This window comes from Centropristis striata, chromosome 19 (genome assembly GCF_030273125.1).
Source record: "Centropristis striata isolate RG_2023a ecotype Rhode Island chromosome 19, C.striata_1.0, whole genome shotgun sequence".
Taxonomy (NCBI): Eukaryota; Metazoa; Chordata; class Actinopteri; order Perciformes; family Serranidae; genus Centropristis; species Centropristis striata.
Window position 1 is genome coordinate 8,702,597 of NC_081535.1, and position 17,555 is coordinate 8,720,151.

Here is a 17,555-nt window from a genome sequence, read left to right on the forward strand (position 1 = left end):
TACAGTGATCTGCTTTTTATGAATGCAACTAATCAGAGCCTTAAGAAGTTCAAAAATCAAAATCAAAATGACTTTATTCATCCCCAAGGGGAAATTCAGTAAATTTGGGAAATCGCACGCATCATTGTTCTTTGTATGCCACGGCTGAAATGTCATCTTTGTATGTTCACAGGCTCTCTCATTGGTTAGTTTTTATCTATAAATCTATTCTTGGGCTGCTCCCCTCATACCTGTGTGCATACATGTGTCGAAACCAAACTCAACATGGTCTACGCTCTCAAAATATTGTACAGATGCTGGTGCCAAGAGTGAGAACGGAGTTAGGTAAGAAAGCTTTTAGTTACGCCACTTTATCATGGAACAATTTGCAAAAGGACTTGAAACTGTCTGAACTGATCACAATCTGTGAATTCAAATAAATTCTAAAAGACAAAGAAATCTCTTCCCTTGGTCAGTCTGACTGCTCCTTATAAGTCTCTACTGAGGCTCCTTCAGTGTTGTTGTAATGCTGAATTTGTATTTAATTGTTTATGATAAGTGTGTTTAAATGTTGTAACTTGTCTCTTTTTATGCTGCTTTCTTGGCAAGGTCTCTCTTGGAAAAGAGATTTTTTTTTTATCTCAATGAGACTTTTACCTGGTTAAATAAAGGATATATATAAACCAACATCTTTACAACACAAGGAAGAGGACATCAACACACAAAAAATGAACGTTGTTGTTGCTTTAATTTTCATGGCATTCCTATGGAAAAGATTCATTGGCCTTTTCCATGTTTGTCCTTCAAACAGTATAATATAATAATATCATATAAATGACATACAAGAAACAGTATACAAAATGTAAAATATTACTGTATGAATATATAATATAATTTGCTAATATGCACGGTGCGTAATGATAATTACACTACTCATTAACATGTGTTATTGATTGTGATTCCTTTAGATGCATGCTGACAGTCTGTCAGGGGTAATGGCAGATTGATTGGCACTCAAGTGAAGCAGAGAAAAAATTTCAGAGATCAGGTTTGTTATTTTCTGTGTTTGATCCAATGCTACTTTTTTTTCCTTTAAGCTACAGTGGGTTAAAGGTCAAAAACAACAACAATCACCTTGTATGTATGCCTGTTAATCACCCCTGTCATTTCAAGTGATGAGTATTATTTTGATTCTAATAAATGCACTGTCAGATAAAACCAAGATATGAAATGGATCAGTGCTTTCCCAACATTTTTTTTTGGCTCTGACCCCTAAAAATGAAATAATATCCTTTTATCACAGGTTATGGCCTGAGAGTGGACCTGAGTTATGAGCAGCTCAAACAAAGAGTGATTCTCTCCCTCAGATTGTTTCATCTGAAGAAGATTTAAAGGTCAGAGGAGGTGAAAGTAGGTGGAAGTACTTGATCTGGTAATTTTGTTAGTTTTGCTGCTCTTCCCATTGATTTTACATTCATGTAGCTTAAGTGGCTTGCAGTGGTGGAATGTAACTAAGTACATTTACTCAAGTACTGTACTTAAGTACAATTTTGAGGTACTTTACTTTCTCCACTTTGCACAATGAATATGATATTTACCCCAAAGTATTATTATGTATATGGGGTCTGAAACAGATACGTCTAAATTATCCATATATATATAAATGATCTAATTCAAATGGAGGCACAATATTAATTTTTAAAGAAATCCAATTTTTTATGTTACACCAAAAACATTTTGTTTGTAGGGAAACCCCTGGTACCTGTCAGAAGTTGCCATCAATGCACTATTTAAGTAAAGTACTGGGGGCAAGTAGTGAGGAAAGCTAGGCGTATCTGTTCAGACGGTACCCATCCTTTCAGCTCTGAGTTTGTCTGGCTACCATCTGGTGTGTGCTTATGTGCCCCTAGGGTGAAAAAGAACAGGTACAGATATTTATTCATCCCCACTTCTAAACTGAACCTGGTTGAATGATGATGGTGATGTTGATGCTGATGATGATGATGAGTGTGATATTGACGATGATGATGTTGTTGTTGATGTTGGGGACCTATGTGGTTGACACTTCACCTGGAATTGCCTTCTGTTGCACTATTGTTTTGTTTGTTGTTGTTTTTTTTTAGACACATACATAGAACAGATCACAGCCTCAATATATATTGAGGCTGTGATCTGTTCTATGTATGTGTGTTTTTTTTGTCTTTTATACACCTAGACCAGGGATGGGCAACTTAAATGCTGGATGGGGCCACAACTTTTCATGGACATTACCACAGGGCCACATATAGGACCGTGCACTTCAACAGATATGATGAAACTGCAATTTTAAATATGTTTACAGTGCAGTAACTTAACATATTTCATGCTCAAATGCATGAATACCAGTATAAATAGGAATACAAAATGTTTAAAGCAAATTAAAAAAAAACCCACTAACTGTATGTGGCCCCCTGGCTTCCAGTTGCCCATCCTTGACCTAGACTGCAACCAAATTGCCCAAGTTGGGACTTTTTATTTATTTATTTATTTATTTATTTATTATTATTATTATTATTTGTATTCACAATAACAATTTACAATATATATACATTATTATCCAGGGGTTACAGAAAGAAAAAACACACACAAAATCAGACAAACATCAATTCCAAAACAGAGATCCAAAATAAACACAGGGCAACACAGGGACAAATAAACTATACTTGACTTGACTCATAGATTGTATATGACTTGACTATTTAACTCCGCGGAGGAAGTCCCTCCTCCTTCTCCTCCCGCTCGACGGCGTCACTTCCACCACAGGAAAAACATGGCGGCTGCCAGTCCGTCAGCTTCGGCGCCTTCTCTCCCTAGAAATGTAGTGATTAAGACGGAGCCGGAGAGCGAGGACGACCTGCTCATAAGTCCGGAGGATGTTCCGGTCAAGCGGGACCCCGTGGTGGCGCTCATGGCCCCGGTCAGCGGGCTGCAGCCGCTCAGCTGGTCGCAGGACCACCGCCTGGCTGTGTGCACCACCAGCTCCATGTCAGTGATGGAGCTGGTGTGTGATGTGCACAGCAACAAACAGGAGCTCACCCTGCACAGGACCTCCATCCCCGTCCCGACAGAAGCCTTAACAATGCGGGTAAATATCCACCAGTGTTGCACCATCTCGTCACACTGTTAAAATAATCGCCTAAGTCATTTTTTGTCAAAATTATTGTTGTTTTTTCGCCTACATCCTCAGTTGATCAGATCATGTGATTTTACCTCTTTAAGATCATCACTTCTTTGACAATTTGCCTCATTCATAGGCATCAGATAAGAACCCAGCAAAGAAGAGCTAGAGGGAGATTATATATATATATATATAATATATAGTTTATCAGTGTTTTATTGTTGACACTAATATTGGTAACACTTTATTTTGAAGGTGTCTACATAAGAGTGACATGAGCGTGTCATAAACATGACATGGGATGTGTCATGAACATTAATGACACTTTGAAGTAACATTAATGCTCATGATACTTGTCATGTCATGTTTCTGACAGGCTTGTGTGACTCTTATGTAGACACCTTCAAAATAAAGTGCTACCATATCTTGCTTAAGTCACAAAGGCATGTTCAAAAAAATGCCTAAGTCATTTATTTCTCTTAAGTTACATAATTTACACACAGTGTTATTACTATGGCAATAGCCATCCTTTGTTACATCCTTTTTGAGTGAAATGATCAATAAATGTCATATGTTACACTTTTGGTGAAGTTTTTTGTGTTTCCTGCAAAACTTGATAAAATGAGTTGGGCGATTATTTTAACAGGGTGACGACCTGTTTGCTGCTTCATTAAAATAAAAGGCTGGAGACAGGTAGCACTGACACGTTAGCAGGAAAAACTTCAGCTAGTAAACACTCAATTTTTAATGCAAGTTCACAAACACTCCGATAAAGACTGTCTGCATCTGACACACTGATGTGTTGTGTTAGGAAACAGAATTAAAACCTTCCCCTTATGTTGCAGGTCAAATTGAACCATTTCAAAGTTTAAATATCTAAAAAATAAAATAGTAAAAGTATTTTTTTAATGAAAACTTCTTCTGCTTGGCTAAATAAGTGTAATCAACATATATGCCATGTAAAACTATTACTACTTTTATATGTAGGTCTTTCCAATAACGTGCATTTTTATTAAAAAACAGTGAATTGTTTTCAATAAACCATGATCTGTGAGAAGTAAAGAACACCATTGCACTAAATATTGATTGAAATGGTTAGTAATCAAGTTAAACATGAAATATAAACAATGTTTATTCGGATTTTTTGGTTTGTGACACTTTTGGATAATGGTCAAATTGAACCACCAACATTTTTGCTGTTCCTGAGAAATGAACATAACAAGAGGGTTAAAAGGAGTGACCTAACTTTCAAATTTCACCCGTATCATGTGCTCATCTTTATGTAATGGTCTCAGTCTCTCCTAGGGCTGGGAGATCAAAAGTTATATCCCAATATAATTAGACTGAATATCGATATACAATATATATCCCGATATAGTCAGTCAGATAAGTCAATCCAATCCACTTTATTTATATAGCACACTTTTAGCAAACACAAGGTTTTCAAAGTGCTGCACAACAATAAATAGATAACAATAATACAGAGATGAAGTAAACAATTGAACAAAATACTATAAGATAAAATTAATTCAAATAAAAAAGATAAATAAAATGTACTGCCCGCACAAAATAAAATATGCATGTATACAAATAACAACAAATCATAGAAAAAAGTCAAAGCCAAATCTGACATGTCACAAGTAGTTTTATTGAAACCATTTATTTAAGTGAACATAAATACTGTATAACAGGAGTCCCATTTTTTTTTTTAAATCAAAGCTCCATAAAGTGTACATTTAAATAAAAATATCTTAAATAAAAGCCTATGAAATAAAATAGGCCAATGTTTTTCTTAAATAAATATATTTATATGAGAAAAGAATAACTAACATTACAAAATAACTAAATATGATATACCCTCGTAAGGGCAGCATTTATATATATAAAGCAGCTTGCCTGGATCAAGGATCACAGCTCAAATTTGAACTATATCGATTTATGCAATATGGTCTAATTCCATATCACATTTAAAAATATATCGATATATCTTTAATATCGATATATTGCCCAGCCCTATTTTGTAGTCTGAGTTGTATTGTCCAATCACGTTTGAGCAGGTTTGGGTTGGATGCAGATAAACAGTTCATGTGGAGAGGAAGAAGAAATGCAATCTCAAATCTCACTAACTATCATCTGCACACTGTTTAGCCTTTTATAAGCGAGCACAGGCTGGTTTTGTTCGTAGATTAAATGAAATCCATCCAGACATGTTTTAAGACCTCTACTAATACTCAGTTTAGAACAATGATTTGTGTCTAATTTGATTTTTCCATTTCAAAGTTCAATCATGCCTAATAGTATTAGTAATAGTAATAGTTACTAATTATCCTTATACATGCACTGGAGGGCTTCAAGTTTATGTTGAAGTTTCATGCCAGTGGTGGAAAGTAACTAAGTACATTTATTCAAGTACTGTACTTAAGTACAGCTTTGATGTACTTGTACTTCATTTCTATTTTTATGTAACTTTCTGCTTTCTACTTTCTACTACACTACATTTTGAGGCAAATATTGTAATTTTTACTCCACTACATTTAGCTGACAAGTTTAGTTACTAGTTACTTTTTGGGCCAAGATTTAACATGAAAATCATAATACATTTAAAGTGATTAGACATTTATTTTAAAATGATAACTCATAACAGTATATTAGGTAGTTAAAATGAGTCATATCTTTAAAAAATTGAAACACTGCTTACATAAATGCATCAATAATAAAAATGTAATAACATATTTAAAACATATCCATCCAGACAAGTGATTTGAATTATTGTTTTTCAAATTAAAACTCAAAACATTATATTTAGTATTTAAAATTAGCCCTATCTTGATAAAATTAAATGCTGCTTACATAAATTCATCAATAATAATAATCCAATAATATATTTGGAATATATAAAACAACCTGAGTGAGGTCATTCTGCATAATGAGTACTTTTACTTTTGATACTTTAAGTACATTTTGATGCGGATATTTTTGTACTTTTTACTTCAGTAAGTTTTGAATGCAGTTCTTTTACTTGTAGTGAAGTCATATCACAGTGTGGTATTAGTACTTTTACTTAATTAAGAGATCTGAATACTTCTTCCACCACTGTTTCATGCTCAGACTGGACACAACACAAATTTACCCTTGTGCACCAGTTCAATTCCCAGTGGTGAGACACTATTAAAACACTCTTGTTTACAGAGGTAAAAGTACATTTTTGATAGTTAAATACATGTAGATGTGTTATTTGCCGTCAATGGATTGAAACGTCACAATGATGCAGCGTTTACCATACATTGTATATCAAGTGAAGATATTTTAAACAATAGTTTTGGAAAATATTGTTTAATATAGCAACTAAAGTGCCATTTTAAGTTAGTACCACTGATAATGGGTACCATACGTGTGTTTAAAGAATAGGTAATTACAGAATGACATCTGTCAGTCTGTTGCAGTAGTATTACTACTATTTGTCGACTTGTTAAGCAACCTGTGTAAACATGCCTCTCAACCACAGCCAAGCTACTATTCACTTGTGTGCTATTAGTTTGGCAGCGTTGGACGTTTCTCTATTTTCATTATTTACTAAACTGAAAGGCAGATAATTAAGGCGATGGAATACAAATGTTGATAAAAAGGGAAACAAAAACAATTCTGCTGTGGTAAATCCGTCTCTGCGCAGATGCTCTGGTGTGTAAACATGATTGTTTATAGGTTCGTCTCCACTCCAAAAATCCACTTGGCAGATAAAATACTGGATGGAGCGGAGTTTTATAATCCACTAGGCACAGTGGCAGACAGGATAAGTTGCTTTCCTGCTGTCATTTATAGATATGATTAACCGCTTTTAAATAGCAGGGTAGTGAGCAGGGAGCCGTAGAAGATGGCACTCATTCTATCTGTCTGCTGCATCACACAGCAACACTGAAACATCAACAACTGCATGCGACATATTCTTAAGAATCTTTGCAATTTCTCAGAAGTTAGAAGTTTAGCTCTTAGGGCAGTGTTGTAGCAGATATAGATGCAAAAGTCAGTAAATTAACTCTATATGGACAGAGGCAAAAGGTACATTTGAGGAGCGATTTAATTGTTGCAACAGGTCAAAAGTGATATAACTGACAGTTGCACCACATTATATATATATATATATATATATATATATATATATATATATATTAGGGTTGTCACAATACTAGAATTTTCAACTCGATACCATTTTCGATACCACCAGGATAAAAACAAAGACCCGTAAATTTAACAGAAATATTTTTATTAACAAGAAAAATGCAACATGTAAAAATGAACAGAACCACAGGTTAAATATTTATAATAAAAAAACTGTTGTACAAAAAGAAACTGCAACTATGATAATTCAGCTTCAGATACTCGATACTTTTGAAAATGAGTATTGTATCCGGATACAATGTTTTGGTATCGATATTTCTTTGAGTATCGATACTTTTGGCAACCCTAATAAATATATATATATATATTAGGGTTGCCTTTCTGTGTGTGTCTATTAGGGCTGTGCATCTTCAATGGTCTCACGATTCGATTCAATTTGATTATCTAGTCCACGATTCAATGCGGTTCCATTCCCTGATGTATCACGATGCGCTACATTAAAAAAAAAAATTATATTACAGCACATGTTACTTTTTCATAGTTAATAAATATTGCTTTCCTTTTGTGTTTTGACCTGTGAAGGTGGGACCCGCAGCAGAGCTAGAAGAAGCCATGGAGAAGTTCTCCTCCCATCCAGACCCCACAGTAAGGCAAGTGTTTCTGGCCGACAGAGTGATGAACCCATCACTAGGAACGCACAAAGGAATAAAATACGCCAGCTGGTCTCCGTTAGGTTGTGAGTCTAGCGGGCGCTGTCTGCTCGCTTGCCTAACACTCGACCACAGACTCACCATTCACAACAGCCACAAGCGTCTCGAGTGGAACATGCTCGTGGATCTCACCAAAAAGTACAGCGAGAGGCTAAAGGAGCGAGGCTACTCCAAAAAAGACAACAAGCCCCCGCAGGCTAACCTGCTGGACTTCGACGAGCTGCAGCGGCGCTTCCGCATGCAGACTCCTCTGAGGATGGAGTGGTCGAGTGTTTACACGACCAAACAGGCTCAGCCGGACAACACGTGCAAAGACATGGAGATGGTCCTCCTCGCCGTCCTGATGGAAAACGGGGACCTCGTTTTGTGGAAGTTTGTGTTGCCGTTTTTGAACGCGGCAGATGTCGTGTTCTATGACATCATCGAGTCGGGTGTGACGAGACCCAGCGACTTGGCCTGGTGGGAGTATGAAAGCGCGGATCGGCGGATGAGCGGCCTGATCATCGGCAGCGAGGTGGGACCCGTCAAGATCATGCCGGTCAGCCTGTCGGGGGTGAAGGGCTACTTCACCCTCCGTCACCCCGTCATCCTGTGGAAGGAGTGCGACGAGATCGCGGTGGAAAACCTCAAATGTGTCCCGATGATCCACCCGATCCAGAAGTCCAGCTGCAGCCTCATCGTGGCGTCGCGCGGCTGCTACGTCTTCTGGTGTCTGCTCATGATTTCACCGGCCGGACTAAACGTGCACAACTCTCACGTGGCCGGGCTGCACTCGCTTCCCGTGGTCTCGCTGGCGATCAGCCATCAAGGCGTTGCAGTATACACATGTTCTGTAGACGGGTGGATAAAAAAGCTGACGCCGACATTTACAGAGAACACTTTGATTTTCAAACAGGAGGACATGCTGCGGCCTGAGAACCTAACAGGAAGGAGGATTCATGGGATCGCAGTGAGCAGGAATGGAGCGTATATCGCACTTGCAAGCACACAAGGTATGGTTGCTGGCTATCATCCGACTAACAGGACCTACCAGGTTCACTTTGTGACCCTGAAAACGCCAGAAACAGCAGCAGCACTTCTGCTCAAGTCCCCCACGCAGAGCTTGTACAAAATGACCGATCTGCTCGATCTTGTGAGGTGGCAAATTCTGAAAAACAAGTGCATCCCCGCGTCGCTGCTGGAAGACCTGGATCAGAAGATCCAGGAGGTAGACTCGCCCTACTTGTGGCGTTTCAAGCTCTTTTTGGTGCGCATGCTTTACCAGTCGCTACAGCTGCCTCCCACAGATCACCGCTGGAAACCGACACACGAGGAGAACAAGGTGTTCGTGAGGGACGTGGAAGACGAGGACGGGGAGGACGGAAAGGACGAAGGAGACGCGGCGCGAGAGGAAGCCGAGCCCGGTGATGTGAAAAAGGAGAAGGAGGAGAATCGGGTGGAGCAGATGGCGGAGGTCCAGGCCTGGATCAACGCTGTAGAGACCCACATGATGAGAGAAAACATGAAGAAGGTGCTGGGGGTGGTGTACCTCAACACCTGGATTGCTCAGAACACCAGCATCCCCACCTGCGGCCTGGTGGAGTACCTCTCCAAAGACTCTAACGACAGAGCGTCAGAGGTAAAACTCAGCGACTCGGCTTCTTCCTACTAATGTTGTGATCTTTATTTTATTCTGTTCAGGGTGACTTGGTGTAGGGGTGTTATGGGTTAGGGTTAGGGTTATATATATATATATATATATATATATATATATACAGTACAGGCCAAAAGTTTGGACACACCTTCTCATTCAATGCGTTTCCTTTATTTTCATGACTATTTACATTGTAGATTCATCAAAACTATTAATGAACACATGTGGAATTATGTACTTAACAAAAAAGTGTGAAATAACTGAAATCATGTCTTATATTCTAGTAAGCAAAGGGTGGCTACTTTGAGGAATCTAAAATACAAGACATGTTTTCAGTTATTTCACACTTTTTTTGTTAAGTACATAATTCCATGTGTGTTCATTCATAGTTTTGATGCATTCAGTGAGAATCTGCAATGTAAATAGTCATGAAAATAAAGAAAAACGCATTGAATGAGAAGGTGTGTCCAAACTTTTGGCCTGTACTGTATATATATATATATATATATATATATATATATATATATATATATATATATATATTTTATGAGTAAAAAAAATGCATATCATGATATTGGCAACATTCCTACTTCTTGACGTAGTGCCGTAAGGGTTTCCCAAGACCATTTATAAAACATTTCCTTATTATATTCTGTAAAAAAAGTTTTAATAACAGCACATATCAGACAGCATATACACCGATACCAATATGCCTTTCATGGACCAATATCGGCCGATAATATCTGTCAACCCATATATCTGTCGGGCTCTAATTCCCTATATCTCTGATACACAGTCATGTTATAGTATTGTAGTCATAATAACCAAAATCATTATCAACACAACCATGGAAAATGTCTAGATATCAGCTCTTAAATTAAACTCTTATGAGATATTGATGTTGTTATCATTATATTTGTCCAAACAAATGGACCTTTAGTTGTACCAGGCATTAAAATGAACAAGACATTGAAGAAAACAAGGGTCTAATAATTTTTTCCATGACTGTAAGTGTTTCAGGTCAGCTTAAAATGAAAATAATTCAGCCTTTAGAAGCATTAAACTCACTTACACCCTCTCTCTGTGTTTGTGTCTTCTTCCTCAGGTCCTGATTGGCCACATCAAGAAGAAGATGAACAAGCAGACGTTCTTGGAGCGCTGCAGCCTGTGTCAGGCCGTGCTGCCCTTCTCCGACCACAGACAAGCAGTCTGTGAAAATGGTCACATGTGGCTCAGGTATTAATACTGCCCTACAAAGCCTAACTGCAGTAACTACATTTTTGGTCCTTGATGTCTGTTTTATCTTGTGACAAAGTTTTAGATTTCAATTTTGCTTTATTTCAGAGGAATAATATGTAAAAATTGCAGTAACTACAAAATCCAACTGAAAACTAAAGCTAAACTTTGACTGTGATACAGTGTAGTCTTGTATTTCTTCATTGTGTTGAATAGTGAAGAAAAGAATAATAAAAATTATAAGTTTATTTAATTTAGGGAAATTATTATCTACATAGTGATTAAGTTAAAAAGTGAGATAACAAATTAAGACTAAAATATAACATTACTTTATAATATTAAGTCTAAAATACACAAATCTGTGAATAGAGTTGTTAAACACACTTCTAACAAAATCAATTTGAAAATGTTTATTCACTGAAAACAAAATATAAAAGCTGAAAGAAGACAAAAACACTGGAGTTACTGCACTTTGTGCATCAGGATTAGAACCTTTTACAGCAAAACCAGAGTGCAGTAACATTTTTTGGGTCAAAGGTCAAATAAATCGTCATGATTTTGAGCATAAAAATTACATCATCAATACATGTATTAATTAGTATCATATCACTTACCTACCTATAACCTATTTGGCTGGCGCTGTTGTGTTATTCTACCATTAAAGCCGGGAAAGCAGATACGTCGTTTTTTCCACCTATTTTCGGTCTCTTGGCCAATGAAATGCATCAGAATACATGTGGGAGTGTCGCAATGCAACATGGGACTTTTCCAGAACTTTAAAATCATGGCGGAAGACGACTATAGCGGAGGGAGCTCAGATATAACAGCTATAAGCTCTCAAATACTTTTTGAATTTCATTTCTATCTGCTACAGAGGCTGAAAAATCTATTATTTAGTATGCGTTGACACTTCTGTTGATTTTTCCAGAAGAACTTCAGGTTTTAGTTTTTTTTTTTTAATCGCCCATAGGTTTTACAGGCATTTTTTCCAGGCGTTTTAGGCCTAAATGGGTTAAAAAACGTTAAAAAACTTTAAAGCATTTTTTCTGTTTCACCCTTTGTGTAGTTACTGCAGTTAGGCTTTGTAGGGCAGAATAGAGATCACTCCTCCTCCACGAGTTCAAATCCAATCCACTAAAGATGTTTTTTATTAGCTTAAGCCTGCCAGGACATAAATTGAATCTTAATGCCAAATGCCTTCTTTGACGGTTTATTTATCTTCACGGAGCAGTAATCAAGCCTCCCACCCTTTGATATTTACCCATGCACCACTCTCATCGTCTCATAAATATTGTCTGTCAAACATTTCTCCTGCCTCCTCGCTAGCTGGGTGGTGGTGGTGGTGGAGCCTCTGGCGGGCACCGAGAGGGAAATGTGTGCCCGTCAGTCGCACCTCAGTGCTGTTTCTGCTCTACTTTTGTGTGTGTGTGTGTGTGTGTGTGTGTGTGTGTGTGTTCTTGTACATCCTACATAGTGAGGACCAGAACACATTTTTTAACCAACAGAGTGAGGACATTTCGGCCGGTCCTCACTTCGTTAAAAGCTTTTTTTTTTAGATTTCAGACTTTATTTTAGGGTAAAGGTAAAATTAGGTTTATGTTAGGGTTAGGGTTGGGCATTTAGGGAACCATGTTATTATAAAAAAACGAAACGAAATAACGGAAACTAGAATTGAAAAAACATTTGCGATAACTGAAATAAAAGTGAGAGTTTAAAAAAAATGATAACTAACTGAAACTGTACTGTGTGGTTACAAAACGAACTAAAAATAACGAATTATAGTGAAAATGTCCTTCGTTTTCGTCTTTGTCAACTTTTTTCATACATAATGAAGATGGATAAGACAAATGTAATAAAGGCTAAATTTACTGTGGCCTCTTTTAATCTCCCACCCAACAAATACCACATTACAAAAAACTAAAACTAATAAAAACTAAACTAAAACTAAAGCATTTCAAAAACTAAAATAAACTAAAACTAGGAAACTCACTCTAAGAACTCATTAAAACTAACAACTGAATTTGAAAACAAAAATTCACAACGAAATTAAAACTAAAACTAATGAAAAATTCAAAACCATTATAACCTTGCTAGGGAACTCACTATTCCAATGAGGGCCCTCACAAAGATAGAAGTACAAGAATGTGTGTGTGTGTGTGTGTGTGTGCATGTCTCTGTCCCTGCCAGCCAGCTCTCTAATGCCTTTCTCTCGCTCTCCTCCAGGTGTGTGTTGTCATACCAGGCCTGCCAGACGCTGACGTTCAGACGTTGCCTCCTGCTGGATACCGTTGCCAGACTGCCAGAGCCTGAGGGTAAGCGCCACTTTCTATCTCTCTCCACCTCCGTTTCACAGTCACACTCTCCATCAGCCTTCTCCTCCTGTCACCTTCAACGTCGGCCTTCATCGCACTCAGATCGTCATCGCTCCACATTTTGGATTTCGAGTCGGTCAAAAATCTCGAACATACCTAACACGAATTCTTGTGTAAAATTAACTGTTGTTTTGTTTTAATTGTTTGCTTTTTTTGGAGGGGGGATATGTGACAGGGATTTTTTTTGCTGCCTCCTTAAATTTGAATTGAATCATTGTTCAAAAATCTTATCTCAGGTTTTCCCATATTTTACAGTTGTAGTCTAATCCTAAAAAAGTTTGGTTGCAATCCAAATCCACCGGTTGGTTTGAATGGCATGTTTTCTTTTTTAAAAATCTGGCAAATTACACTATTTATCATAGACAAAAACTGCGAAATATGACATTATCTAATTTTTAACTTGCAATGAGCTGTCATGTGTGACAAACGCTTCTGTCAGTAAAAGTAACTAAAAAGAAGCTTAAAATATACTATACTATACTATACTATACTATACTATACTATACTATACTATACTTTATTCTACAGGTCGTATTTGAAATCCTTTGCACTAACCAGATCCTGTAAAATAACAACTAAAACTTAAAAACCTATTAAATTCTATGATTTTCCGCACAACTTTTGGAAGCCATGAATGACTCCACTAAGACGAACAGTCACGTGACAGAAATTCAGTGAAACTTTAACAGAACTGCAGGCTGCTTACACAGAGCAGAGGAGAGAGGTCAAGAGATGTTGGAAGTAGAGGTTGTGAAAAGGTAAATACTTTAATATGTATAGAATTTGGAGCCAACATTTAAAAACAATATTGCAAACACTTGTGGGCAGATGGAACATTTTTGTCCATTTTATATCAGTTTTTGCAAAGAAATGTAACTTGCACTTCCTCCTTTTTTAACGATGTATGGCAGCGGTTCCCAAACTTTTTTAGCTGCGTACCCCCTTCTATGTCCCAACCGGGTTGACGCACCCCCGAATCCCCCACACCTTCAAAAAAAAAACAAATGCAATAAGATTTTTTATCGCCATATTAAAGGCGGCATGTTTAATCATGCTCAAATGACCGGAACACACATAAGAAACTAATCACGATCACAACAATGCGCTCTCGCATTTGAATTCATCTGAAACACAATTTCAATATAATGCAACAAAGTTATGGTGCAAGCTTCCACTTTTTAAGAGCAAAGAGGATGATGACAGGCTCAGGATCAGAGGCAGAAAGCACATTAGTTGGGAAAATGTTATAATATTTTGAGCCGCTTTGAACAAAAATTGCAGCAAGTTTAAATGACGTGGAGCTAAACAACCCCGTCATCATAACACAGGTTGGAAAAATGAAAGAACATAACGTCTACTTCTATTTTGAATAGCCTGCATTTATTAATTAATTAGTATTACAGTTTTTGATTTTACATTTTACAAAGGAAATGTTTATTTACACGTCTTTATTGTGTGGGGAAAAAATGTAATTGTGTAATTATCAGACTGCCATTACATTTTTCATCTCGCGCACCCCCTAGCGGCAGCTCGTGCACCCCTCGGGGTCCACGCACCACACTTTTGGTAATCCCTGATGTATGGCATGATAATTGTTTTATACTGCACAAAAGATATTTTTGTTTCAATTTTGATTTTGTTCTCCCTAATTCTCTCTATAACCCTGAATCCAAAAAATTTGGGATGTTGTGCAAACGGTGAACAAAAATAGAATTAATCAAATTCAGAGTGTTTTACAAAAACAAGATATAATCTCATTCTACTGTTTTCAGTTGAATAAATGTCACAAAGGGTTAGCAGATCATTACAAACGGTTTTATTTAAATAGTTTAAACATTCATTCCTTTTTGGAGCCAGGGGTTTTATACACTGCAGTTTAAAAAACGAGGCCACGGTGAGTCAAATGTGGGTTAAAGTCAGTTGAAAAGTGAAAAGCAAACAAAGTTTCATTTTACTTGACAACAACAAATATGTAAAAATTCACTTGAAACAAGTACGTAGTTCTAATTCAGTCATGCCATTTGGGCAGATGCACAAAGGAAAGATTCTCATGTATGTATCTATCAGAAATCTGTCTCATTATACCGACTTTTCACAAGGAAGAAAGTTGATTTCTTTGCCACGTGTACGCGTAACCGGGTTTCTAATTGGCTTTTTTACATGTGAACATGTGCATGACAAAGACTTCAGACAGGGAAAGTATCTGGCAGAATGACGGGAAAGATCAATACGCTACACAGTGATACATCCTTGTGTTCTAGATAATTCCATCCAAAGTCTGCACTGCTGTAACCAGGTTACTAAAGAGCATGTAAATCTCTCAGTCATTTCTGTGGTCATTTTGACCAAGACTCAGTTTACTGAAACTAGATCACAGGCCGAAATACTTGAAGTTAAATGCTGAAAACATAAAATGGATTTTGTCGGATATATTAGGCATGATTCCTGCAATATTTGCCTGCAGCACATGAATGCATCATCAGGTTGTTCTGTCTGTAACTGAACTATTGTCCTATAAAGTTGCAGGAAGCGTGCATTAGCATCTCACTATGTCATTAGTCAGTGTGATATTTAATTGCATATTAAATGCACTACTTCAAACTATTATGTTATTACTTTAGATTATGGTTTTATGCTCAGCCCGGAAGTGTGTTTTACACTGCTGGTGTATTGCAGCTAATAGAACAATAGTCTATTGGTATTTATCATAGATAGGTATTCAATTAATGACAAATAATTTCACTTTGATTTGGTCAAAAACTAAATTTTTTACCATGAATTAATAAACTGTGAAGTTGCTAGGATCATTTTTCTATTGCTTTCCTAACTTTTTCAAAACAAAATGTAACTAATAAAGACATAGATATAAATTTGTTTTATTGTTATTTATTTAAAATATAAACATAAATAAATAAGTAAATCCTGCAGCAGCAACTTTGTAAAGAAAATCTTGAAAATGAACAGGAATCACAGTTCAGGAACAAATTGGTCAAAGGTTTAACAGGAGTTATACCAGTGTATAATTTATATAATATAGTAAGAAAACAAAAAAAAAAAAAATTGAATTAAATAGATAGGCCCCATTTGTTATAATGCAGGATGAGCTCAGTATTAGATATCAGTATCTGTAGATGGAGATAAACAGTTTGCATTGAGAGTGCATCAAGTCGTGAAATACATATATTTAGGTATGAATTTACACACTTTCTGCCGCGTCTCTAGTGTTTCTTTTTGTTGTAATAATTTTTCCGCAGTCTTCATAGGCAGACGTAGGCGATGCACGACAGTTTGTGTTTCTAGTAAAGTTAAATGACGTGCAGAAGTCTGGGTTAACAAAAACCGTTAATAACCACCTTTATGGTAGCCGTTGTCTCTGAATGGAGCTTTCGGCTTTGTTGAAACTCTGTTGAACTTGCTCCATAGTTCAGCCCTCAGGTCTTTATCAGTGTGGAGCACCTGAGGCACGGCTCCTCTGCTTGTTCCAGCCTATTTGAGCTGCAGGTCTGTGCAGTTGTGTCAGAATCAATATCACCTCAGCTCCCGTCTCAAAGCATCTTGCACATTTTATCTTCTTTTTATATTTGGATTTAAAACCACATGTGTTGTTGTTGGCTTTTACTATATTAAACTCCTAAACTTATTGTCTTTTTTGAGCTCTCAAACACACATGGTGGTCACAGAAATGTTTTGTTCGGGCTAGATTTGAACACGTCTTTAGGGTCGTGTCATATTTAGAAACCATCCGTATAAACGCGACTTGTTTCCTCTCCCCGCAGATCCAGAGTGGATAAGGAAGATCCTGCAGGCGCCCTGCACGCTCTGCGACTCGCCGATGATCTAGAGCTGAACGATGGGAGGAACCTCAGGGCTTCCCTGCGACCTCAGAGCTCCGCACTCTGGCGCAGGGTCCACTTTTGTCAGACATCACTGCTACAATTTTTTTATTTCAAGTATTTTGTTCATGTTTTTATTACTTTATATTGCTATCTTGAAAAGTGCAAATAAAAGGCTTTGATTATACGTTCTAACGCTCATTTCAAAGAAACGGTTTCCCCCTGCCATGGCTTTAAATTAATATTTCACTGAGGTAAAACATTTTGGACTCAAACTTTACAGATTTCTTTATTTTCTCTCATCTAAAAATCAATTCCCAGTCAGACGCAGAGTGTTTGCACAAGGGTGCAAAGAAACAAAGTTTAAAACGTGGTTATATGTGGAGGTTTCTATTATTCAGTAGGACTTCAGGGCACCATAAATAAGCTCCCTCATTTTCCTTATGTTGACTATATTTCTGAACCTTTGGTGTAGTTTTTATTGCAAGTAAGTGGAACTTATTCTGCTAGTCCTATTTT

At 37.1% G+C, this 17,555-nt stretch overlaps 1 protein-coding gene across 1 annotated transcript; it reads left to right on the forward strand.

Moving 5' to 3' along the window:
- The first annotated feature begins 2,788 nt into the window (after nucleotides 1-2,788).
- Nucleotides 2,789-17,223, forward strand: gtf3c4 (general transcription factor IIIC, polypeptide 4). The gene is made up of 5 exons (XM_059358438.1): nucleotides 2,789-3,103; nucleotides 7,835-9,580; nucleotides 10,701-10,831; nucleotides 13,055-13,143; nucleotides 16,980-17,223. Exons 1-5 carry the CDS (start codon nucleotides 2,789-2,791, stop codon nucleotides 17,042-17,044), a joined length of 2,346 nt encoding a protein of 781 aa, XP_059214421.1. The 3' UTR covers nucleotides 17,045-17,223.
- Nucleotides 17,224-17,555: the final 332 nt, after the last annotated feature.

Excerpts from the sequence above, each read along its gene's own strand:
- gtf3c4 (XM_059358438.1), top strand. The coding sequence starts at position 2,789 with ATGGCGGCTGCCAGTCCGTCAGCTTCGGCGCCTTCTCTCCCTAGAAAT. Across the intron at positions 10,832-13,054 it reads AATGGTCACATGTGGCTCAG|GTGTGTGTTGTCATACCAGG; the intron begins GTATTAATACTG and ends GCTCTCCTCCAG. Across the intron at positions 13,144-16,979 it reads CAGACTGCCAGAGCCTGAGG|ATCCAGAGTGGATAAGGAAG; the intron begins GTAAGCGCCACT and ends CTCTCCCCGCAG.